This window comes from Pseudoliparis swirei, chromosome 1 (genome assembly GCF_029220125.1).
Source record: "Pseudoliparis swirei isolate HS2019 ecotype Mariana Trench chromosome 1, NWPU_hadal_v1, whole genome shotgun sequence".
Lineage (NCBI taxonomy): Eukaryota > Metazoa > Chordata > Actinopteri > Perciformes > Liparidae > Pseudoliparis > Pseudoliparis swirei.
The window spans coordinates 4,454,735-4,479,593 of NC_079388.1; the positions used below are offsets into that span (position 1 = coordinate 4,454,735).

Genomic DNA, 24,859 nt, shown 5'->3' on the forward strand with positions numbered 1-24,859 from the left:
GTCCATATTTAAAGAAAAAATACCAGACAAATATGCAACATTTTGTGCAGCAGAAATATTTACTGTATTTGTTTCTACTTTCCAATTCCCCTTCAGATTGGGAACCAGATAAAACTACATAATATATACTTACAATTCAATTTAAATCATATCATACACAAAATAATATACAATCCTCTCAGAGGGCCCTTCTGCACTATGAGTACAGATGTTTGATACAGGAAATGTTTCTGATGATTTGTACTTGACTTTACTTGAATCTGAATGCAGGACTTGAATTTTAAACCATTTTAAATTAGCATTTGTATTTTTATTTAATCTAAAGATTTGTATTATCGCATTTACATTCAAATAGTATCCCTCTCACTGTAAAATGTAAATCTGACAGGGACGATTGTGGAAACTCCAGTACTGCCCGATTTAACATCGTCTAACTTGACGAAGCATGTTGCTCCCTCCCTCCTTCTCCGAGGGAAATCCGGCAGGAAATACCAACTGTAGAAAACAACGTCACTTCCGGTAAACTTTCTTTTTTTTCCTTCTCAATTCCGTTAAATTTTGAAATATCAGCTATTAGTTCAGGTTGTGTGGATTTCCATTCTGTCATATCAATCCATGTATCATAAGACTTTAAAACAAATAATATATATATAAAAAGCAATACACACTCCATACAGTAGATGTCTCCAAAATGCATATGTAATTAATAGTTTTACAGCGTAGAAGAAAAACAACCAGGAAATGTTACACTGTGAGAAGTTGATGGAGCTGCCAGCAGCGATCAGGTGTGACTTGACACTCTTATGAATACCTGACTGTCGGAGCAGTAACTGCAGTCCCATCAGATGTGAATCAGTCTTCTCCTTCGTGTTGAGTCAGAATGGAAAAGGTGATCAGCTGTTTCAAGAAGAGCCCAGATGCTGTGGCCAGGCTGATCTGCTTCCCCTGGGCAGGTGGAGGCTCCATGCATTACGCGCGCTGGGGCAACGTCCTCCCCAGCTCCATAGAAGGTAACGCGCCATGTGTCAGTGCTGCCCTTTGCCCTGTCTAGCTGCACGGGTTGGCTCTATAATTAAAATAAATTAAATTAAATATACACTTTTATTAATCCCCAAGGGGAAATTAGTTCTCTGCATTTAACCCATCCTTAGTTATTAAGGAGCAGTGGGCTGCAGTGATGCGCCCAGGAAGCAACTGGGGGTTCAGTGCCTTGCTCAAGGACACTTCGACTTGCAACTAATGGGGAGAGCGGGGATCGAACCCACAACCTCGCGGTTGCAGGATGGCCCTCTTACCCCACTGAGCTACAGCCGCCCATAATGTAAATAACACTAATACGGCAAGATCAGCAAAAGAAGGAAACCTCAGGGAACTTAAACTCTAAAAACAACAACAACACACAGTAAACCTGTCATAATATGATTGTTTACCTATGTTAAATGTACTGTAGTAACTTGTTGTTGTTGTCACTTTCAGTGTTTGCTGTGAAGCTGCCGGGCAGAGAGAGCCGAGCCAGGGAGCCCTTCTTTGAGGACATGCAGCAGATCGTGGACGAGGTCATCGGTGTGTTGTTGCCGCTGCTGAAAGAGAAGCCGTTTGCTCTGTTTGGACACAGGTGTGATGACGAGTAGCTCCAGAAGTAACTTCATGTCATGCGGCCGGTTTCTTCTGTTCTTGTCGACTCTTCCCTGATTTGTTTTCTAGTTTTGGGGCCTTCGCCGGTTTCGCCGTGGCAGATGCTCTGAAGAGACGACACAACCTCGAACCGGTTCACCTCTTCCTCTCCGGCGCCTCTGCACCTTACGTGAGTGAATTTATGACGTTTAACCGCATCGGGGCACATATATTATATATGATATCCACTCGGCATCGCTCAGAGTCAGAGTATGCATGCACAGAAGATTAGAGTCTCTGCAAACTCTGTCGATGAAGTGCACCGACGTCCAGATTTCAGTTAATATTCTGAAGCCTGATAGGTCGATTGTAACTGATTTGAAGAATGTCACCATAACAACGGAGGCTTGTAATAAACCTCAAACAGTATCAAAGCTTAACCACCATGTTTTTTAATAAGAATAATGTGGTCCCTGTGATGCTCTTGAGAGGTATTATAAAAATAAATCAGAGACCAAACCATTAAAAGCTGAATTGTGAGGACGCACATTTGCCTTATTTTGAATCCTCAAAAAACATGTTTTTATAGTGATGAATCAATCAGTGCAGTTGAGACAAAGAATGACATGTTAATAAATGAATACATTTAATCCATCACGCAGCCATCTATTCCAATATTGTATGTATATATATATATATATAATATGTACTGTGTATATATATATATTATATTATATATACTGTATATATATTATATGTATAATAACCATAATATTATATATATATATAATATTTTATATATAATATTATGGTTATTATATATATATATATTAGGGCTGTCAGCGTTAACGCGTTAATCTATGCGATTAATTTGGCCGCGTTAACGCACTAAAATATTTTAACGCAATTAACGCAACTTTGTTTACTTCCGGTGTTCCTTGAAGTTTTTTCACTCCCCTGAATTTCAAACCGCGGCAGTACGGTTTGACACTGTTTCCGTTTTTAAAACAATTATTTCTCCGCGAAAATAAGGAGCATAAATCAGTTTAACTCGTGGATGAATCAGTCGGGTTTCCTCCTGCTCCTCCTTCCTCCCGTCTCCCCCTCTGATACACAGAGGAACCGAGGGGCGGGCGACGGAAAGAACTCGTCACACGAAACCTTCACCGTGATTGGTCAATCCGTTTGTCTGTCAACATTTTGCGAAAAAAACAACCAAATGAACACTCAGTAAATCACAAAGGACCTCCCACCTCACAGGTGAGGCTCTATAGCAGCCTGTCAGTCAGAGAGCAGAGAACACAGCGCGAGGACAACTGAGCCTCATTGAATAGAGATGAGATTGTTCTGGAATGTTTGATGTATAACACGTGGGTATGTGTCACATGAAAACGCCTTTAAAAGGTGAATTTACATTTTTTTGTCAAATGCATAAAATGCCCCCAGCCTCCAGAGGGTTAACGTGACATATGTGAATGTCAGTCAGTTACCAAGGCCACTGGTTCTGCTGTTCAGTGTTAAAGATGACAGGACCAATGGGGTCTCAATATACTTCTTTTTTTTACTAATCTGGGTGTTTCACTGAAGAAACAATTTATCATCCACAATATTAAATACCTCGCTGGCACTTTATAGGTAGGAGCCTCTTTGAAAACACAGCTCTGTGTGAAGTTTTGTCTTTAAAAAGAAGAAAAACAACTTTTAATCGCGATTAATGAATTTCAAAATGTGCGATTAATTAGTTAATTTTTTTTAATCGATTGACAGCCCTAATATATATATATATATATATATACAATATTATATATATATATATATATTGTGTGTATATATATATTATAATAATAACCATAGTATTATTTATATATATATATATAATGGTTATTATGGCTTCAGAATATGAACTAAAATCTGGAGATTGGTTTGCAGAGAATCCAATCTTCCTTGCATGCATACACTGACACTGAGTGATGCCGAGTGGATAATCCGGGCGAGTGGATTATTAACGTATTTAATTAATAAATACACACACACACACTAACACACACACACACACACACACACCATCAACACATTGCCCTGTCAGTCAGAGACGCGCACCAAGACCCCGAAGAGAAGCGAGCTGTCCGACGACGATTTCCTGAAGTGGCTGGTTTCCATCGGAGGGACTCCCCCCGAGCTGCTGGCCAACCCCGAGGTCCTGAAGCTCTTCCTGCCCGCCCTGAAGGCCGACCTGCACGTGGTGGAGAACTACAGGTAGAAGGTGAACGTCCGTCGGGAGGTCGATCTGCGAGCGTCTCGTGTCGTGACCTCTTCTGACTTGCAGGTGCCACGAGCCGGACGCGCCACCGCTCCGCTGCCCCGTCACGTGTTTCGATGGAAAGGACGACATTCCTCACGACTTACAAGGTCAGTGACCTCGTGACCTGCTCACTCTGCCTCGTTCCACACGGGCATCGGCAGGGGCGTCGTCAGGCCTATTTTAGGGAGACTCGTCAATGACAGCCAGGAGTTTAGCTCAAATAAATGATGCATGGAGTGACCTGTAAATCCAGGTAGTTACAGAATGTGTTTATATATATATATTATATATATATTATATAATATAATATATCGGTAGTTGGTAACGGGTGTTACCTGCTTAAATGTATCTTTACTTGAGGCAAATGAAAGGGGATGGTGAAAAACTGTCTCCAGTGAGCCAGAGTGTGAACGAGCAAATTCAAAATACAAGAAATAACTATCGACATCGCTCTATTCTTTGCATTAATATATTATTATTGTATTTTTACCATTGAATGGTATATTTAACTCTAAACTAGTTCATCTTTATCTCAGTGATAAAGTCCAAATGAGAATATAATATCACAATGACCCTGACATTCTGTCTCTTGTGTTCTCATAGACTGAATGCAGCAACACTTCAGAGCAGAATCACTTTCTGATCGATCCGATCTGTGAACTGTCTGTAACAATGGATATCTTGGGCCCCCCAAAACATTGCACAGACACACCCAGACTTGACACTCACCTTGGGGCTTAGCCCCCTTTCTTTGAATCCTACAAACGCCCCTGGGCAACTCGATTTAAATGATGGTTCTTAACCGTCGGGTTTTGAGTCGTCTCTCCCTTCATTTGTATTCTTTTCGAACAGCTTGGAAAAACATCACGTCCGGAGATTTCACCGTCCGGAAGCTGGAGGGAGCTCACTTCTACCTGAAGGAGTCCAACAATGAAAAAACCATATTGGACTACATCACAAAGCAGGTGGAAACATCCGAAATGGACTATTTATGATGACTATTATTATATATAAAATAACTTCATCGTAGTTTTATTTATTCAAATGTGGATACATTCCAGAAGTTTAACATTGTGTAAAAAATGTTGATGTTAAAAAGTAATTAATTCCAGCTTGAGTGTGGATACTGAGAATTATTAAATAAAAGATTTATCGGTTATTTATAATCAACTTAACGGGTTATTTTGTGAAATAGAAAATAATCACAAGTTCCTTAATGATCTTACTTTCATGTGTTGATAAACACGTTGTTTAGTGCATTCAGGTAAAAGACTCCGGAATAATATAATAATTATATTAAAAGAAGAAGAAAAAGAGCCATGTTTGACACATTAATTCAAGTAGCTGTGGTTTATTTTTATTACAATCTACAAATTAATGAAATGACTAACATTTCACTCCACAAAGACTGTTTTTCTTTGTTTGTTTCTTAATCCATATTTAAATGCACACAGTTCAAAAGCAGTCAGTCAAATATTCTCTTTTTTCCGAAGGATCATAAAACATATGCATCCACACAATACCTTCATTTGTGAATAAATATAAGGTCTTTCTCATACAATTAGACATTTAAAAAATATTTAATCTTGAGTACTAAATGAGAGAAAACACACACACACACAAATGTAACATTGCGATTATAAAGCTGGAATAATTTTCATTGGACTCTAGATTAAAAGTGTTTATCTTTGTAAATATCTACATTCTTGCATCACATTGAGGGATGAGATACTCCACGGGGACGGACTCTCAATGTTTGACGGGTTGACGGTGAACCTGAGGGCCGAATGTGACAATGTTCAACACGCGCTGGTCCATTAGCTGCGTGAGGCCTCTGCAGCGTCCCTCTGCTCGGTGGAGGGAGACGTCGGGGCGGCAGGAGAGAGGAGAGCGGCACAAAGGTTGTGGGACTGTGAATGTTTGGAGTACGGTTAAGCAACGGGATGGAAAAAACATTCCCCATCAATGTTTTGAGAGCGGACGCTGCAAAGGTCTGAGGTCAGGGTGCCGGGTTAAATGGAGGCGGAGGAGGGGTGCTGGGTGCTGCTACAGATCAAGGCGAGGAGGAGGTGTCGGCGGAGGTCTAGGCGGACGCGGCCGGTTGTTGTTCGCCGGGGGGGCGGCGGCCTGCGCGGAGGAGTTGGTGGAGCGGGCGCCGATGTGCAGGGGGGCCAGGCGGCGCAGGTCGCTGGGCGTCCACGGCAGCCTCAGCTGGGCCCGCTGCGAAGGGGCCACCGGGCCGGCCTCCAGCTCCACCTCCGCCAGCCACGGGGGGAGCGGGCCCGGCGCCACGGGGTCCAGGTCCGGCGTGAAGGCGGGATTCTCAATGCCGGCTGGGAGAAAGGGAGGAAACGGAGTCGGCGATGAGAGGGTTTGAGGGTTACGAGACATTTACTCAACCAAGTAGTACTTTAATTAGACTTTTACATTCGCTACTTTATACTTCTACTCAGATATGTGACACGCTAATCCATCACATTTATCGGACCGCTGAAGTTAAATTAAAAAAATGTTTTTTTTGGTTTGTGCGTCTATATGAATGATACACTACAGTGTTCAGCTGGGGCCCACTGACGCCTTCGAGTTTTGGAAGTTCTACCAAAGAGAAATTTCACTTCTAGACTTCTCAAATGTTTTTTATTTAAATCACTTTTTTAGGCCCAAAATAAACAATGTTCCACAATAACAGCAAGCCAGAGCATGCCGAAGGGGCCGGACCCCTGGGCTCAGAACAACTGGACTAAAATACTGGAATTAAAACAGCAACATGCTGCTTCCACATCGAGGCGACCGTGTTCACGATCTCGTGATGTAAGAGAGCATTTGGCTGATCACACTTCTCTTAACCATCGGTGGAAGATGGTGGATTCATCGTACCTCCTGCTCTGTAGGTGACCACCATGGGGAAGGGGTTGGAGCCGCCCGATGCCTCCAAGCCAAAGGCGTTGTCCCGCTCTGAGAACTCAAAATCTATAAGAAAACAAAATTCAGATTTTTTTTTTTAAAGCACTTGGACAAATCAGGGCTAATATAATATGTTTATTTTCTTTCAACTTAAACATTGGTACAAACCTTCATCGCCGGAATTGTAGCTTTTACTTTTGTCTGTTGATTTTCCGTTTGGCATCTGCAGGTGGTAGACGTTTATTTTGTGGATTAAACATCGTAAACAAAGTCACAAAATATGAAAAGCAAACATGTAAAACACACGTACAATATCAGAATTGTACTTTTTTTCACACCATACTTTGATAAATATATCCATCTATTTTTTTTACTGAAAAAAACCCCCAAATGATTGCACAAGAAATTGTAAATCGGATCCTTTGTGATCAGAAAATGATATATAATTATTATTAGATCATAAATCTGGCCAGATATTCGATGAAGCCTTAATTGATATACATTTTACATCGTGCTATAAACATATTTTCTTTGCTACCAAAAAAGTATTGAGGTTTCTTACTCCGCCTTTTTGGCTTTTGCATACAAGTCCATGTCTAATAAAAATGACCTTTTGCTGTAGCTCTTTCTTTGTGTGCTTGGTGATCTTCTTCGGCGGAGTGACGCCCATCTTTGCAGACTTAAAGGACTCCAAACGATTCCTCATGGTCCTCTGGAAGATCTCCTGCACCTCGCCGCCATCCTTGTTGATGTCGAAGTGGCTCCGGCTGTATCTGTGCCGGTGCTGGAGGCCAGAAAACAAGCAACAGAAATGTTTTTCACTGACAATAACATTAAATTAATCAGAAATACTCTCTCTCCATAGTTAATGTGTAAATGACTATTCTCTGGTGTTTAATGAAGTCTCTCCAGAGGTGTGTAGAGGCCCATCTCCAGTGTTCTAGTGGTACATTGTGTTATCGCCTTAGAAGATTAACGGAGGGGAAGAAAACCCTTGAAAACCCTTTTTATGTGAGCGCAGCTGAAAACAGTTATGCTGGTGAGAGAAGCTATAACACTGGCCTTCCTTTGAGCCACGAGAAGAACAACATTAATATTTACAATAAAAATCATTATTTATAATGTCTTGACTATATTTTTTGTTCATTTTCAATTAATTTGATAAATATAAGTGTGAGTTTTCATGGAGAACACCAAATTGTCTGGGTGACCTCAAACTTTTGAACGGTAGTGTATGAATAGATAGATTTCTTTAAAGTTTTGTAAAACAGGCTCTGGCCAGAAAACTGCGGCCCTGGTTCAGGCTCAGGATTGGGGGGTCAGCCTCGGACAGAACCTGCAGGTTCATGCAGGGTATGATTTACTTTTGAGTTGGGGGTGCAATCATATAGCTTCTTTGAAAGCAAATTACAAACTGAGGGTGGATGGTTTGAAAGAAGTAGACAATTATGATGCATGTGGCTTGTAGGAATGTAGTATAGGACTAGACTTCTCATCCAGTCTAATTTCTCTAATGGCGCAAAGCAAATGCTATAAATAAAGTGTGTATATCGGACCTGTTTCCTGCCCTTGTACAGGTGCTGCTGCAGCAGGTGGTGAGTGTTAATGTCCTCCGTCTCCCTCACACCCTTCATGGTCTGCTCGTGCATTTCCAGGCTCACCGATGGCACATGGTCTCTCCCACTGCAGGGGGGGGGGGGGCATGTGAGTTACTTTTTGTCATCATCACACTAAAAGAACAACAACATGTTGAAGAATTGGAGCCAAATGGTCATTTCTATTATTTTTAGTTTGTTTCTAAGTGTCGTGTGCAAGACATGCAGCGCTGCTTGTGGTCACTAAGGGGCAGTGTCTGAACAGATCGAATGTTCAATCCAAATAGTAGATCAATCCTTTTAAATCGTTCTTTTTTCCCCCCTGCTCCAATGTGAGAGTCCTGGAACAGAGGATGTGGTACGGACAAATAAATAAAGCCCTTGTGTTTTTGATCTGTACAAATAAATCTCAACAAACAATAATGAAAGGAATCTTCTGGTTCATTGATTTGCTGTCGTGTTGTCTTAACACCTTCCGCCCGATAGCGGTGTGAATCGGGGAGGAATGTTTGCCCACCTAATCGTGGAGTGATCGTCCGACGTGTCGGCGGTGACGTCGGGCATGACCTCCGGGAAGTCGTCGGCGAACTTCTTCTTGAAGTCGACGAACCCCGTGTCATTGCGGACGAACTCGAGAGAGCCTCTGCGTTCGCCCTGCCACATCGAGACCAGAGGAGTTCCTTTACCGACCGACCGCAGAGCCGCACCGCTCGTATGTTCATGGCACTCACCTCCGCCACGTAGTTTATGGCGTCCTTGAGGTTCAGCTGATGGAAGACCTTGAAGACGTAGTCGCGGCTTTTCCTCGCCGACGGCTTCATCAGAATCCTCGACATCCACTTCTCCTCAAAGTGGTTCCACCTTCAGAGCCGGCGAAGAGAGAAGTTGGAGTTTCATTTCAAAACCGTTTTGAATTGAGCCAGTTAAACGGTTCTGAGGCGTCTCTACGTACTTGTCCCTCATGTTGTTGTGTCCTATCTGTCCAGATACATCCTCGATGGCAACAAGCATGTGATCAAACACCTAAACAACAAAGAGCGGAGCGTCTGTAACAGTTGCCCGCTACGTTATGCTTCTGGCTGTTTGTAAAAACAGATTATTTCAAGCTTCACCTTGTTCTGCAACTTCTCTACGAGCGTGCGCTCTGCCGCTGAAGCTCTTTTGACCTTCAGCCAGTTGACCAGAGGTTTCATCGTTATTCCCTGAAAGAGATTCACGAGAAAGATAGTGTGAAAAACACAAAAAACATACTGTGCTGTTTGAGCTCAGGAAACCGGACCGTAACCGTGGTTACCTGCAGAATGACGGTGAAGTACACCACGATGAGAGTAGTGGAGATCATCAGATTCTTCTCCTTTATCTTGCTCCCGTCCAGCATGGCTGCCAGGCCGTATGCGACGGCCCCTCGCAGGCCACCGTAGCTCATGATCACCTGATCTATAAACTCCACGGGGACCAGCCTGTACTTGTTCAGGATCCAGGTGAGGAAGAAGACACCTGCGGTACAACGGAAAAAAAGTTGTCGCTTCGTGACCCCTTGACATTAGAAGGCGTGTACGGTTTTCGCTCAAAAAAACGACGGCGAAAAGTCGAGAATCCGCACCCATAATTCTGTACACGGAGATGAAGAGCAGCGTGAGGAGGATGAAGTCCGTGTTCCACACCCAGAGCGCCTTGTCGATGGCCGAGATCCCGAGGAACACGAAGATGATGGTTTCCGACCCGTTGGCGAGGACCTTCATGAGGTACCGGACCGTGGTGACGGACCTCTCGTCCATGTTGGCGTTGATGTACTTCTGGCAGCACATGCCGCAGAAGACGATCCTACGGGACAGAAGTAGGAGATGAAGATTTCAGTCTTCGTTCCGAACTCAACGAAAGGGCGAGAGGTTCGTCACGGTTGGCTCACGATAGGATGGCAGACAGGGAGAGCATCTCAGCGGTGAGGTAGGCGAGGTATCCAAGGACGAAGACGAAGGCCGGTTCAATGATCTGGATGTTTTTCGTGCCCCGGGTCACGAGAGAGATCAGCAGGCCGAACACAAAGCCCACGAGGGAACCGCCGAACGCCACCACGAAGAAGGAAACTGGAGGAAGAGAGAGAGAACACGTGGAACCAGCTTCACCTTCAGACTCAGTCCCCTCATGGAGACTGAAGACTTTCCTCCTGATGGTCTTATAGTTCGGGCTGCATCAGGTTCACCTGGTCCAGACCTAGAGATGCAGCTAGAGGCTGAGAGGCTGCTGGGGGACGTTTAGGATACACTGAGCACCTCTCTCCTCTCCTCTCTCTCCTTATGGATTTGTATCTCTCCATCTCACATTATTAGCTCTGCTTCCTCCCCGGAGTCTTTGTGACTTCACGTCTCATAGGGTCCATTGGACCTGCTGGGTCTGAAGCCTCCTGTCATGGTCCTGCTATTATATATAAATATACATAAACTGAACTGAATTGAATGTATGTTGTCCATCGTACCCAACACTCTCAGCTCCTCTGTAAACATGTCCATGTGTCGTGTTTAGTTAGTCAAGCAGGACAAGCGGCAGCACATGTTACATATTATTCACAATGTGTAAATAAATGTCGCTCCTTACTGATTCCTTTAATGATCTCCACAGCGTTGATTCCAGATCCTCCCAGGGACACGTACGCGTCGAAGACGTTGAAGAGCACCTAAGAGAAGAAGAGCGATCTTAAAATAAGGTTATTACTGGACTTGATGCATATGATCTGTTCATATCAAATGCTTTCTTCCAGAGTCGAATGAAAGAGGAACAGCAGTGTGCAGATTTTTTTCCGTATTTGATGAAAACTATGATAGCCGCAGAGTTCAGAGTCATTAGAAAGGTGCGGGAAGTTGAAAGTAATACACCCCCATCCCCCCTTTTCAATCCTCACTGTAGTTTCAGCAATCAATAGACTGGAATTTCATGATTCATAAGACATAAAAGCAATAATTCTTATTTGATTTACCTCTTCAAATAACTTTCTTTTTGTCGACCCATGAGGGATACAGTCCAGAGTGAAGGCCCTCTTTTTATTAAAGCAAACACTCTTTGCATTCGTTACACTTCACGTCTTTCGAAGTGCGCTCTCCGATGACGGACGTCTCAAACAAACCGTCACGAGACGAACAACAACGCACCACCGTCACGCCGTCGTTGAGCAGCGACTCCCCGAACACCATGATGAAGAGGACCTCGTTGACGTGGACTTGCTCGAACACGGCGATGACGGCCACGGGGTCCACGGCTGCGATCAGACTGCCGAAGAGAAGGTACTGCAGCAGGCCGATGTCCAGGTCACCTGCCCGGGACATGGTATTTGATTAAAGAGGGATGAACCCCGCATAAATACACATATTGTGTTATTAATATTAGGGCTGTGAAACGATTAAAAATTTTAATCGGATTAATCACAGGTTTTTGTGGATTAATCATGATTAATCACATATTACCGATATTCTCGGTATATTTTGTGAGAACATAGAGATTTATGACAAAAGACGGATATATACATTTATACATTCTTCTCTACAATGGTGCTGCAACTCAGCAGTTATTTAGCAGTTTTCTTCCATATGGAACATTAATACATCTTCATCCTAAACAGAATGTTTAACCCTCCTGTTACCTTTCGGGTCAATTTGACCCCATTCAATGTTTAATGTCGGTGTTCTTTGGGGTCAATTTGACCCCAGGCTGTTTTTCACTGTGTCAAACATATCAGAAATATCAACTTTTTTTATTTATTTAAAGGGCCATTTAGGTAGTCAACAAACAAACATAAAGTACCTCACACTTAAACTTGGGAAGCAATATTAATTCTAATAATTTTCTGGAGGTTTTAATTGCTGGGGTCAAATTGACCCCGAGGGTAAAATATGTTAGTAAATGTAAAGGTAACAGGAGGGTTAAACAGAACATTTTTCTCTTGTTTGTCAACCATTAACTCCACCATGATACAATCTAAAGGCCTCTAGTCTTCCTCTAGCAGCTGCTGAGGTAAACTGACTGTGTGGTTTTCTTCATGAACTGGGCCGTGATGAAAGGGACGGCGGGGACACCGCTGCAAAGCTGAAACCTCACCGGCCCGGACAGGTGGACAGATTGACAAGTGACTTTGTTTTTGCTCGGTCCCGATGCGCGCGCACGGAGCTCTGTGGCGCGCCAGACGGAGATCGATAAGTGTTAACGCAACGCGAAGAGACAGAAATGACATGCTGCTGTGGAGATACGATCAACAACAGACGTTTAGTTTAATAAAAGAACAAAGACGTGCTCTAGAGAACATGTCAGGGGGCGGGCCAATCTTTTTAATGTCATGCGATCTACCGACACTACGCCGCGATCGACTGGCAGGTCGCGATCGACGTGTTGAGACCCTGATCTACAGGAAGTAGAAGTCGTAACAAGGTTTCCGTAGGTGAACCTGCGGAAGGATCATTACCGATGAACAGACCGTCTGCATGAGAGCGGACAGAGTTCAGATTGAAGTGGTGTATTGGAAGCTCATTTTGCAAGTGACTTTTTTTGCGTCCCGACGACCAACAACAGACGGATTGGAAGCTCATTCTGTGCATGCGTTAAATGCGTTTTTTTTAAAAACTAGTTAAACCTGTAATTGAATTAACTGAGTTAACGCGTTATTTTTCACAGCACTAATTAATATGCATGGTGACCGCCATCGGCTGCTATTGTAGGTGTATGGGCTGATCCGGAGCCATGTGGCGCACATGGAGCCAACCGACCAATCAGGGCTCTGTATTACTTTGATGTTTTGGGCTTTACATGTCGTCAACAATCCCTCTCCTCAGATTTAAGGTATTTTCCAATAATTCTTTTTCAGAGCCATTATTTTTGGCAAATAGTCAAATTAGCGATCAGCACTTTCTGTTTGCAGTGTAGGCTACCCGAGTGTACGGACAACTTTGATACTACTTTATATTACTTTGATACTTAAAGGAGCAGTGTGTGGGGTTCAGTGGAATCTAATGGGGACGTTTTAGACTACAGACGTCATGTAAAATCCTCAAAACGCTCTCGAAGCCAGAGTTGGGTTTGTCCTTCTGGGCTACCGTAGAAACATGGCGGTGCAACATGGCCGACTCCATGGAAGATTTAAACGGCTCATTCTAAAGGTAATAAAAACATATTTTCATGTTCAGGTGATTATACACCAATGAAAACACAGTTATGAATATTATATTCAATAAATAAAAAACCTTAAATGCCTCACACTATTCCTTCGAGCTAACTCGGAGATGTGACGACTCTCTGGCGAGCTCTGGAGGTATGAGGAGCGTCTTTTTGAAATTATTTTCAAAGCGATTATTTGCGATGAAAATTGTACGAAATAACATAAATTCTCTCGCCAGAAAGTGTAAATTTACTCTGAATCTAAAATACGTGTGCCGTGACGTTCGGTCGCTGCCCAAACCAGAGGCCAAAAGTACAATAACTAACTTCCTGTTGCAGTTAACAGTTATGAATTTTATATTTATTGCCACTCTGAATCACCCCCGTACTATCTTACACCCTTTTTTAAGAAAAAAAATAGAGAAATAAATGAATCTAAAATGGCAGCGGGGCGTCAATCTCTTGAGGTCCCTCAATCTGAACATCCCATAATGATCCCGTGGGCGTCTCTCACCCATGGCGCCGGCCTGGTGACACCCCCACAGCGACAGCCCCAGGCTGGCGGCGTTCCAACAGGTCCCGATGACGGCGTAGATCAAGATGGCGCCCATGTTGCTGAAGAAGAGCTTGTTGGGCATGGAGTAGCCCGCGTCCAGGATGACTGGAGGCAGCAGGTAGAAGAAGAACACCGTGGGGGTCAGCTTGAAGGTCTGCACCAGGTCCGCGGCCCAGATGATGCCCCCCAGGAGGAAGCCGAAGCAGATGAGCAAGGCACTCTCTGGGATCACGTTGGTCACATGGTGGTTGGCCTCGATGACTGAGAGAGGAATCCATCAAAAGCTGAGATGACTTATTGTCTTCCACATCAGAACCAAGAGGAGATTCATAAAGACCAATAATCAGATTGTTGGGTCATCTTGGGAACGACAGAGTTTAAAACTCATTGCAAAAATATAAAAGTTAAACATTGTGAGGTTGCAAGAATGTGCAAATGATCAACCGCTGCGCTCGAGAGAGAAAGTGACGTGTTTTGTTTCCGGGCGTATGATTAACATGATTATATATATATATAATATGATTAACAGCCCGGTGTGAAGGGTTTATTAAACTCTGAGTCACCAAAGACTTTAAAGTTTATTTAAGAATCAAAACCAGTGAATTTAAAATGTTTGACTTGAAGAACATCGACTCACCGTCGCTGAGCGGATACGAGAAGAATAAAGTCAGAACACTTTGGATCTGTTTCTATGTGCATGACAAGTTCAGTGATAACATACACAGACACACACACACACATACAGACACACACACACACACAGACACACACAGACACACACACACACACAGACACACACAGACACACACAGACACACACACAGACACACACACACACACACACACACACACAGACACACACACACACAGACACACACACACACACACACACAGACACACACACACACACAGACACACACACACAGACACACACACAGACACACACACACACAGACACACAGAGACACACACACAGACACACAGACACACACAGACACACACAGACACACACACAGACACACACAGACACACACACACAGACACACACACAGACACACACACACACAGACACACACACACACAGATACACACACACACAGACACACACACAGACACACAGACACACACACACACACAGACACACACATACACAGACACACACACACACACACACACACAGACCCCCCCACACACACATACACACACACAGACACACACACACAGACACACACATACACAGACACACACACACACACACAGACACACAGACACACACACACACACAGACACAGACACACACACAGACACACACACACACAGACACACACACACACACAGACACAGACACACACACACCTACACACACCTACACACACACAGGGTTTATGCTGATTGGGTCTCATACACTGAGGTTGAAACGATACTTTCAGGGGTTAAAAAAAAAAGTCGTAATTAAAAATGAATTGTTGCTCATTTCATAAATCTGTGAATATTTTTGAATTAAATAAACTTGAACGGTTTCATACGAAACCGAGTGACTGATCCCTGCATGCGTGACCGTGACGTCAACAGGCCCTCGTGGTCGTCGTTCACACCACATGGGCTCCGTCTCACGGCCCGCGACCTCCGAACTGTGACCGGCGGACGAAGACCATCATGTGAGTGAATCACATCCCGGTTCCCGCTCACTGAGGGTCCACCCCCCCGTTCACATGACATCACTGTTTCCTACATACCCAATTTAGCCAAAAAAGCCACCAACACCCACAGCACCACCAGGTATGGCGCCTCCACATGGTGCCACTTAAAGGTCACGATGGGTATCCCTGTGATGACGGCGGGGTCGTGGCTCCTGCTCCAGTTGGATCTGGACTCGGACGCCGGCTCCGGATGGGCGTCTCGGTGCGTCGGCGCCGCGTGCCCGTTGGCGCCCGCCGCCCCGGACGCCAGGCAGATCAACGACAGCGACCACAACAGCCACAGGCGCACGGGAGCATCTCCACGGCGTGGCATTGGAGGAAAGAGAGGCGCCGAATAGAGAAGAAGAGAAAGTCCTCTCTCTGGGTTGTCCAGGAGGTCCAACTGTCTGGGTCACACCTCGTATCCCTCCTGGGTTTTTGTTTTTGTGCTTCTTCCGTCCTCCTCACTCTTGTTTACTATCACTCTATATCTGTTCCCCTCTTTTCCCTCTAGTGCTGCATCTTTCTCTCTCAGTCTGCAGTCTGCGGCGTGCGGGGAGTTCAGACGTCTGCAGAACCGCGGACGCAGCCTTTTATATGGACAACATCTCCTCTCTGACCAAGGCAGTGCTTCCGTGTGTGTGTGTGTGTGTGTGTGTGTGTGTGTGCGCTTAGGAGTAACGGATGCCCAAGAAAGGCGTCTCCGGTTATTCAGTCACGTTTGAAACGTTCGCCAGTCATTACTCTGACTGTGCTTTCCGGCCTCTGAATGCATTCCCTCAGTGTGTGTGTGCGTGTGTGTGTGCGTGTGTGTGTGTGTGTGTGTGAGAGTCAGTGATGGAGCAGAGGTCATTTGATGTTGACCGACTACCTGTGTGTAGTAACACTTCCACTGGCGCTCTGTCTCACTTCAGTAATGATTGACGGTGACGTTACTTAATTCTTGTTAAAGACTCACGATCCTCCAACGTGAGCGAGGTGAGGAAGCTCTGCTGGAATAAACTCTGCTGGAATAAACTTTGCTGGAATAAACTCTGCTGGAATAAACTCTGCTGGAATAAACTTTGCTGGAATAAACTCTGCTGGAATAAACTCTGCTGGAATAAACTCAGATATAAAGGGAGTCCCTTGAGAAGATTATTTATGTGTCTTCCTGACATGAACTTCATGGTGAAGAGTTGTAGACCAAGAGCTCCATCGCTGTCACACATCGACGAGCCTCACAGAGGAACTGGGGGACGTGTTGCTGCCCCGTGATGCACACGGCGCCTGGAGGTCACGGCCCTGGAGGTCACGGCCCTGGAGGTCACGGCATCATGTGTATTAATCCGCAGCTGAAAATAGTTCCCAGTTTTCTTTTTACTCCTTTATGAATAACTTTGCTCAGCAGTTTAAAAAAGTAGGATTGGAAATCTTCTTCAAAAGCAGCGATGGAGGCGGTCTGTGCTCCACTGTGGTCGTGTTTCTTTTCCTGTACCGTTTGTTATTGTTTATGTTGGTTATTGTTTTATGTTTGTTATTGTTTTGATGTGTGTTGTTGTTTGTATGTTTGTTATTGTTTTTGTTAATGTTTTATGGTTGTTATTGTTTTATGGCTGTTATTGTTTTTGTTTATTATTGTTTTATGTTTGATATTAGTTGTTGTTTTATGTTTGTTATTGTTTTATGTTTATTATGGTCTGTCAAGGGATTACAGATGTGAATGAGCTGAATCTACAATCTGGTACAGAGGATCAAACGGTGACATTTATGTTTTAACTGTACCTGGTCCATTTAAAATAAATATAATAATAATAATAATAATAATAATAATAATAATCAGAATAATCAGAATAATCAGAATAATCAGAATAGATTTAGTAACTTTAGGAGCTCGCTACTTTCAAATTGAAAATAGTTGGCAACGCTGCGCTGGGATTTAAGTTTGGATAAAGGAATCTGATTTTTATAGAGCATACTCTTGTAGTTCCTCAAGGTCAGCAACCCTCAAGCTTTACGTTAACTCCTGAAACGTGAGAGCTCCATGTTGTCCGCAGAAAGCCGAATCCTTTGACCACGGCCGTGACAGTAGATCAGTCTCCCTGAACAAAGAGGCCTCATACTGTGAGGTCCTGTTGACGAGGACAACAGCCTCAGTGTTGGGACCGGTTCAGCGCTCTGATGCGTGAGCTCTCGTACAATCACACACAGGTGTGAACAGATATACTCCACCGAGATATCTGAAGCGTCCCAAATGAACATATGTTGTATTATCTGAGTTATATCACTGAGCGTGATTACTAATCACATAATGACAGCTTCGTATGTGGGAGACGGCTTCTTGGTTTCTAACAGTCCTAAAGTCCTGCACTCAAAACCTCACTGACGATAAAATAATCGAAGTATCATCTGATAAACTATCTCAGGACTATAAAGTACTCATTGTGCAGTAAACATATTTCCCGTAAGTGTTTTATCAGCCTGATGTTTCTGGATTTACATAATTGCGACATTCAGGCGAGACGCGACAGGCTAAAACATTGTTGAGATATTTGGTGTATTTTGCTTCCATAAGATTGAAAGAAAACATCTGAAATACACATTTGTGTTTTACTACTTTGTCGACTTGCGTTTGTAGAAATTCACCAACAGGTAGCACGAGATAATAAAACCTAATTTACATGTTTAAACATCATATTCCAGGAAGAAAACGATCGTCTTAATCAGTGGTCCCCAAACTACGGCCCGCGGGCCGCATCCGGCCCGCCTCCACATTTGGACCGGCCCCCTGAACAATACCAGAGACGCGTTCCGATTTATTATTGTTTTCACCTGGCCCGCTGCCATTGAGATTGCAGTGAGACGCGGAGAAAATGTGAAGTGGTGCTCTTCACAATAAAACATCTTTGATGGGACGTGTCGAGTCTCGGCCAATCAGCGTTCAGATGTCCACAGCGTTTGGGAAGTTAGGTTAGCTTGAATGTTAGCCCGCTACATCTGCTGCTGTCACGCTGCACGGTGTAGCGATACTAACGAAGTACCCGTACGTTAAACACGATGTGATTTAGCATATTTTTAGTATCGATACTTCATTAAAAGAGCGATCAGAGCGCACACGCTGCTCCGCTAAATGCTGTCTGCACGCGCAGCGCTCACAGCGAGTGGCGCGCGCATCGCTCAGCCGTGATGCGCGCACACAGGTGAGCACACTCTCACCTCTCACTAGCACCCCCCCCAGCACCCCCCCCCCCCCCCCGGCTGGTCCTCCAGCAGACAAGGGAAACGTGATGTGGCCCTCTCAGGAAAAAGTTTGGGGACCCCTGGTCTTAATGGACGCAATCAACTAGGGAAGATTCTTAGCAATAGCTATTTTTTATTTTTTATAATTTTTTGTTTTTGTTTTTGGACAGTAGCTTAATTTACAAAATATACACTAGCACAGGTGTAGTATTCAATATAATAGCTATTTATTTTTAATCCACTTCATTTGGATGACGATGCATTTTACAGCCGATCAACCGGCTTTAAAAATAAAAGCGCATACCTTCGCATATCACAAGATTGGGCATTGAATTATGAACATGTTGGCATTAGTTGCATGCCAATTGGATAGAAATGGTAAAAAGAAGATTTTGACCTTTTCATGACCTTGACCTTTGACCCGATCGATCACAAAATCTAATCAAATGGTCCCCGGAGAATAACCAATCATCCCACCAAATGTCATGCGATTTGGTTTAATACTTTTTTAGTTATGCGAGTAACACGCATACAAATAAATAAATAAATACACAGCGATCAAAACATAACCTTCCGCATTTTCAATGCGAAGGTAATCATGAAAAGTAGATATACAGGTGTCAAATAGAAGTAAAGCACCAAATAAAAGTCCCTCTGAGATGGAGTGGTAGAGTATAAAGTAACATGAAAATGATAAAGTAAAGTACCTTGAACTTGCACTTCCGTTTGGTCCTTGACTAAACGCAGTAAATCCTCTTTATGAGGCGCCTGGCTGCTCGGCTGAGCAAGAGCCCCGCGGGGCGCGATTAACTAATGACCTCATGTGTCTCAACGGTGGCCTTCAATCATTCCAAAGTGGCCACAACTCTGTGCACACACACACTACACACACACACACTGCACACACAGTACACTGCACACACACACACTACACACACACACACAGCAGCTACAGAGACAGATCCACTACCTTGATGGTGAAATAAGGAGGTCACGTAGAGGTCGTTTCAGACTGGGAGTGAGAGGAAAAACACAAGAATTGCTGTGAATACGATTGTTACACGTCAGATGATAATAGGGTTCATCCACATGTTGACCGATGGGTTGACCATTTTGTGAAATCTCATGAAAAATGGAGAAAATGTCGTATTTAACCTTAAATGACACAAATAGTTTGATTAAAAGAATAAACATTTAAATACATTTTAAAAACTTGTGCCGCCAGTGTGACGGCTGTAATTTTGAGCGTCTTTTCTTTTAAAAACATATTAATTGTTTTAAACTCAGCGTAATTGAACATGTGAATAAAACACATTTCCATGACTTTTCCAAAACTTTTAGGATTTCATTTTTTTCAAGGACTTTTCCAGGCCTGGAAATAACCATTTTAAAATTGCATGAGTTATCCAGGTTTTCTATGACCGCACAAACCCTGGTAAAAGAATATAAATATACCTTAATTACAACATCACTGACCATATAATGGGGGTCGGGGAGGGGAAAGGTCAGAGACCCTCACAGTGACAGTAACTGTGAAAACATGTCCGTGACCTGAACATTTTAAAGGAAAGAAATGAACCTCAACTTCTAAAAATGTGGTAAAAATTCCATTTTGATTGTAGAACATTTTTTTATAATCCCTAAAAAAAAGCAATCCTTCCGTCCCGTGACAGAGACAAACACCTGCAGTGACTGTCCATTGTCCTCCATTCAGCACAGAGCAGAGGAGGCAAGAAAGCAGGCATTGTACATCCGTGAGGAGGAAATAAGGTCCGAAGAAACTTGTCATTGTCTACGACGAGCGCGCATGAAGTCAACATTTGAATTGCACGCTGTTTGAATTCATAGATGTTTACTCTATAAAAAACGTATTTCTTCCTTCAAAGATAAGAAACCAGGCTCAACACGAGTTCTACTTGGAGTTCACCGCACTCTCGACCGCGGTGCACGTCGAGTTTCTCCCCGTGTTTCAAGTTAAAGGCTCGGCTGGCGGTCCCAGAGCAGTCAAACCTTTATGAGTCCTTTTATCACTGTGTCCATAAAGCTGGAATCCCTATCATCAAATAACGGATTTAGAGCGAACATTTCCTTGATGTCCTCTAATCCCGGAGTCAATGTTTGACTTCTACGCAGCCTTTGCTCTTTCTAACCTCTTTCTTCAAGTGTGGGCTCAGGAGGGGAAGAGTGTTTTCTTTTGCATTCTTGGGAAAATATTAAAAACCAACGCTCGCAAATATAGATGTGACATGTAAACCAACGTGAACTAGGCTGAGTGACATTTAAAGTTTGCAACTCGCAAAGTTTTTGAGCACAAAATGGACGAAGAGGCTTAAAGAATACATAACTATATATAATATATAACCATATATAATCCACTTACTGTCAGTACAAACACGGCTGTAACATTTTCGGCTAAAGGCGACACGGATAACCTGCGAAGCTGCCAACCACCGTCCCATATTTATGCTGGTGGAGGCGTACACAAACACACACGCAGACCCCAACACACACACACACACACACACCAATGCATTCTGACTCATTTACATTGTCCACAGTGTCGCAGAGCATTTGTGTCTGTTGTGTGTACGTGAGTCGCTAATGAGCGTCCGAGGACGAGACGCGTGGCGAAGGTCGATCTCCCGACGCCTCGCTTCACGAGTGTCTGTCCGATCAGAGCGTTCACATTTAACACACAGGAAACGTGTATCCTCACCGTTTTCATCACCGACATCTAAATATTTGACAAAGCCTAAACTTTGGAATGAGGTTGGGCGACATGATTGAGTTCGACCCCCATAAGCACCTTCACGTGTTTATTTGAGACGTTAACGGTTCCCTCCGTCACCCCACGTACGCCCCGTCGTCATACATCATGGATCACGGAGGTCTGGATCGTGGTCCATGCCGACGACCAACTGTTCATACACTCGGTCATACTCATTGAATGTGTTGTTACTCTGTAATGACTCCACCTGGTCACATGACGTCTATTGTTCTGTCCATCCTGGAGAGGGATCCTCCTCGTTGCTCTCCTGAAGGGTTCTTCACTTTATTTCCCCCCTGAAAGGGTTTTTTCTATTTCTTGTGAGTTTTTCCTGATCCGATGTGAGGTCAAAGGTCAAAAGGTCAGGGATGTCTATGTGTACAGATTGTAAAGCCCTCTGGGGATCATTTGTAATTTGTGAGAATGGGCTGTACAAAATAAACTGAATTGAATTGAATATATACATTTTAATATACGGCATTGGTGAAGAGTAACAAAGTACATTTCCTCCAGTACAAGTGTGAGGTACTTTATTCAAAGTGACTCCTTCAGCTCGGACTCTGTTGGCAGGAACCTGGGGGCCGACCCAGACGTGGCTTCACAGCCACCAACCCCAATAACTGGAGCTTTGACGGGAGGAGGAGAGCCCGGCGGCTCCTTCAGGAGCAGAACTACACTGACACCACGCTGCTGGAGGCACGGCAGAACCAGAACCAGAACCAGAGCCAGAGCCAGGGCTTTGAGGGGCGGACTGAATGAAGGATCCTCGTTACAGCTTTAAGTATTTCTACTTGTGTCGTACTTCTACTCCACTTTCCATTGAAATAAGTGAGACGGACGACATATTGGAGAAGCCTCTGTGAGGCGCTTCAAATCATGAACATCACAAACTCACGAGCTTCCAAATGACATCAAGTCCATCAACACCTCAAAGAACCGGGAGAAGTTACTGCAGGACCGTTGAGCTGGACTGCGTTCAGTAGATGTAAAGAGTTGGAGGTTCATCTGGTTGTCGATGTTTTCTGATGATGATGACTTGAGTCTTAGTTTTGGTTTTATTCATTTTTCTTTTCTTATATTGTCTGTCACTGTTTTATGTTGGATTGTCTGAAACTTTGTGTAACGTGCTGCTCCTGCTGCTGCAGGACTCTCTTAAAAAGAGATTTTTAATCTCAATGAGGCATCTCCTGGATAAATAAATGTAAATTTTAAATTAAACTGTGCCTAATAAACTGGCTGCTGAGAAAATGATCTTTTAAAATATGATGTTATTATTAAACTAGCCAAAAGAAATTAAAATCCGCTCTACCCCGTAACAAGATTTTTTATCTCAATGATTTTTAATCTCGATGAGGCATTTCCTGGTTAAATCAATTTAAAATTAAAATTATAAAGTAACTAATAAACTGGCTGCTGAGAAAATTGTATTTTAAATTATTATGTTATTATTAAACTACCCAAAAGAAATAAAGATCCGCTCTACCCCGTAACAACGTCAACATGCATCAGTAATAACGTAAGAAACGTGATGTCATCCCGTGGTTTGTGAACTTTGAGGCCTTGAGTTTGATATTTCTGCCGTCGCTTCCATGGATTTTAAGTGTTTCGCAAGCGGCTCAAGGACTCTGCGTTATCTCCCGAGACATCTCTTGGCAATGGACTCATTTTTAAAGGGTTCAAGCTCTGAGCCGGAGACCTGGACACCTCCCAGACTGGACAGCCAGGAAGCCCCGCCCTAAGGCATACCTGCATTATGGTGCAATTGACTATCATTTAGACGACCGACATGTCGTATTGAAGAAGATTTGAAATGAGAGATTGAGACCATAAAGTCATGTTTACAATGTAAATCACGAGCGAGTCATTGTCTCATAGACTTCTCGACAATCTGATTTATTTTTTATAACCACTGGCGTCGCCCCCTGAGGACCAGGAGAGAGACGTTTGAGGCACTTCAGCTTTTGCTTCATTTTCAGACCCAATAATATAATATAATACAACACGTAAAGATGTTATGTTATTAAAGTGAATATAAATGAAGGAATTGTACCTGATGGACACCGTGGTGTTGATCATTTGACTCAACTACAAGACCTGAGTACTTCTGATGGTGAATTCTGCCCTAATCTTAACTCTAATGAAGTCAACACAACAACTTTATTTCAAATTAAATTGTATTGACCAATAGACCAGACTTGACTCACTGATCTTGCAGAGCCAGCTGACCAGAATCCAAAGGGCCACCAGGTACGGGGTGGAGACGTGGTGCCACTTCCAGCTCACAATGGGTAAGGTGGTGATGGGGCCCCCCCCGGGACCCCCGTCCTCGTGTCCACTGTCCTGGCTGGAGTTTGTGCCGGTCCCCTGATGGTCGCCCGTCTCCTGTCCGGTGCCGGGGTCGTGACCCGTGTCTCCAGTGCCGGGGTCGTGACCCGTCTCCCGCCCAGTGCCGGGTCCCGTGTCCTCACTGCAGCCTCTGGACGTCATCAGCAACATGCAGAGAAAAAGAGCAAATCTCCTTGTGGCTGCCATGTTTTTGGGGGAAAGTCACGACGCTGAAAGCTTTGACGCAAAAGGTTATTTAGAGCGTTGACTCTCAGCTGCTCAGGTCCACCTCCGATAATGAGTCTTTCATTCCTCTCCTGTGAGCCCTCCTCCTTCCCCGTCAGGTCCCTCTGTCCTCACTCAGGTGCACATCTTCACCTGGCCGGAGCTCTCTCCTCTCTGTTGGGATGCAGCTCTGTACAGCAGGTGAAGCTCAGCCCACTCTGACTCCTCCCACTCTGCACCCAGACCGATATGTTTTGATACTTCACTGAATGTAAGATGTGATGCTGTGGTCCTCACATGGATGTTATTATTATTATATCTGTGTGTTAATGCTCCATAAGCAGGCGTTTACTGCTGTTAAATTTCCACATTTATTGCAAGTTCTCCTATTTTTAGAAGCTTTTTTTCCCTTTTGAATACATTTTAATTCCCTCAACAAACAAACTACTTAATAAGAGCTCCGATGAGGTGGGTGGGATGTTTCTGAATAAAACAAATCCAAAATTTTTTATTTTCTGAGTCTTGGCCTTGATTT

At 43.8% G+C, this 24,859-nt stretch overlaps 2 protein-coding genes across 3 annotated transcripts; one reads left to right on the forward strand and one right to left on the reverse strand.

Moving 5' to 3' along the window:
- The first annotated feature begins 753 nt into the window (after window positions 1-753).
- olah (oleoyl-ACP hydrolase) lies at window positions 754-5,086 on the forward strand. 2 transcript variants are annotated; one of them, XM_056438393.1, is made up of 6 exons: window positions 754-1,010; window positions 1,477-1,615; window positions 1,705-1,804; window positions 3,701-3,870; window positions 3,941-4,023; window positions 4,769-5,086. In XM_056438393.1, the coding sequence occupies exons 1-6, from the start codon at window positions 881-883 to the stop codon at window positions 4,909-4,911; spliced, it is 765 nt and encodes a 254-aa protein (XP_056294368.1). In that variant the 5' UTR covers window positions 754-880; the 3' UTR covers window positions 4,912-5,086. The 2 variants fall into 2 exon arrangements, with proteins under 2 accessions (XP_056294368.1, XP_056294444.1); XM_056438469.1 differs by having other exon boundaries at window positions 4,520-4,855.
- A 165-nt stretch (window positions 5,087-5,251) lies between these two features.
- slc9a3.1 (solute carrier family 9 member A3, tandem duplicate 1) lies at window positions 5,252-24,306 on the reverse strand. Its single transcript, XM_056419768.1, has 16 exons — window positions 23,979-24,306; window positions 14,069-14,371; window positions 11,562-11,722; window positions 11,011-11,089; window positions 10,325-10,502; window positions 10,019-10,239; window positions 9,710-9,912; window positions 9,528-9,617; window positions 9,368-9,438; window positions 9,147-9,276; window positions 8,933-9,069; window positions 8,377-8,503; window positions 7,431-7,604; window positions 6,989-7,043; window positions 6,794-6,886; window positions 5,252-6,249 (listed from the first exon to the last, which is right to left on the reverse strand). The coding sequence occupies exons 1-16, from the start codon at window positions 24,304-24,306 to the stop codon at window positions 5,963-5,965; spliced, it is 2,637 nt and encodes an 878-aa protein (XP_056275743.1). The 3' UTR covers window positions 5,252-5,962.
- Window positions 24,307-24,859: the final 553 nt, after the last annotated feature.

Bases quoted from the DNA above. Each gene is read 5' to 3' on its own strand.
- olah (XM_056438393.1), top strand. From the start codon at position 881: ATGGAAAAGGTGATCAGCTGTTTCAAGAAGAGCCCAGATGCTGTGGCC. The intron at 1,011-1,476 runs GTAACGCGCCAT...TGTCACTTTCAG, and splicing joins CCTCCCCAGCTCCATAGAAG to TGTTTGCTGTGAAGCTGCCG. The intron at 3,871-3,940 runs GTAGAAGGTGAA...TCTGACTTGCAG, and splicing joins CACGTGGTGGAGAACTACAG to GTGCCACGAGCCGGACGCGC.
- slc9a3.1 (XM_056419768.1), bottom strand. From the start codon at position 24,306: ATGGCAGCCACAAGGAGATTTGCTCTTTTTCTCTGCATGTTGCTGATG. The intron at 11,723-14,068 runs GTGAGAGACGCC...TGTCCCGGGCAG, and splicing joins TCACCAGGCCGGCGCCATGG to GTGACCTGGACATCGGCCTG. The intron at 9,439-9,527 runs GTGAAGCTTGAA...TTTGTTGTTTAG, and splicing joins TAGAGAAGTTGCAGAACAAG to GTGTTTGATCACATGCTTGT.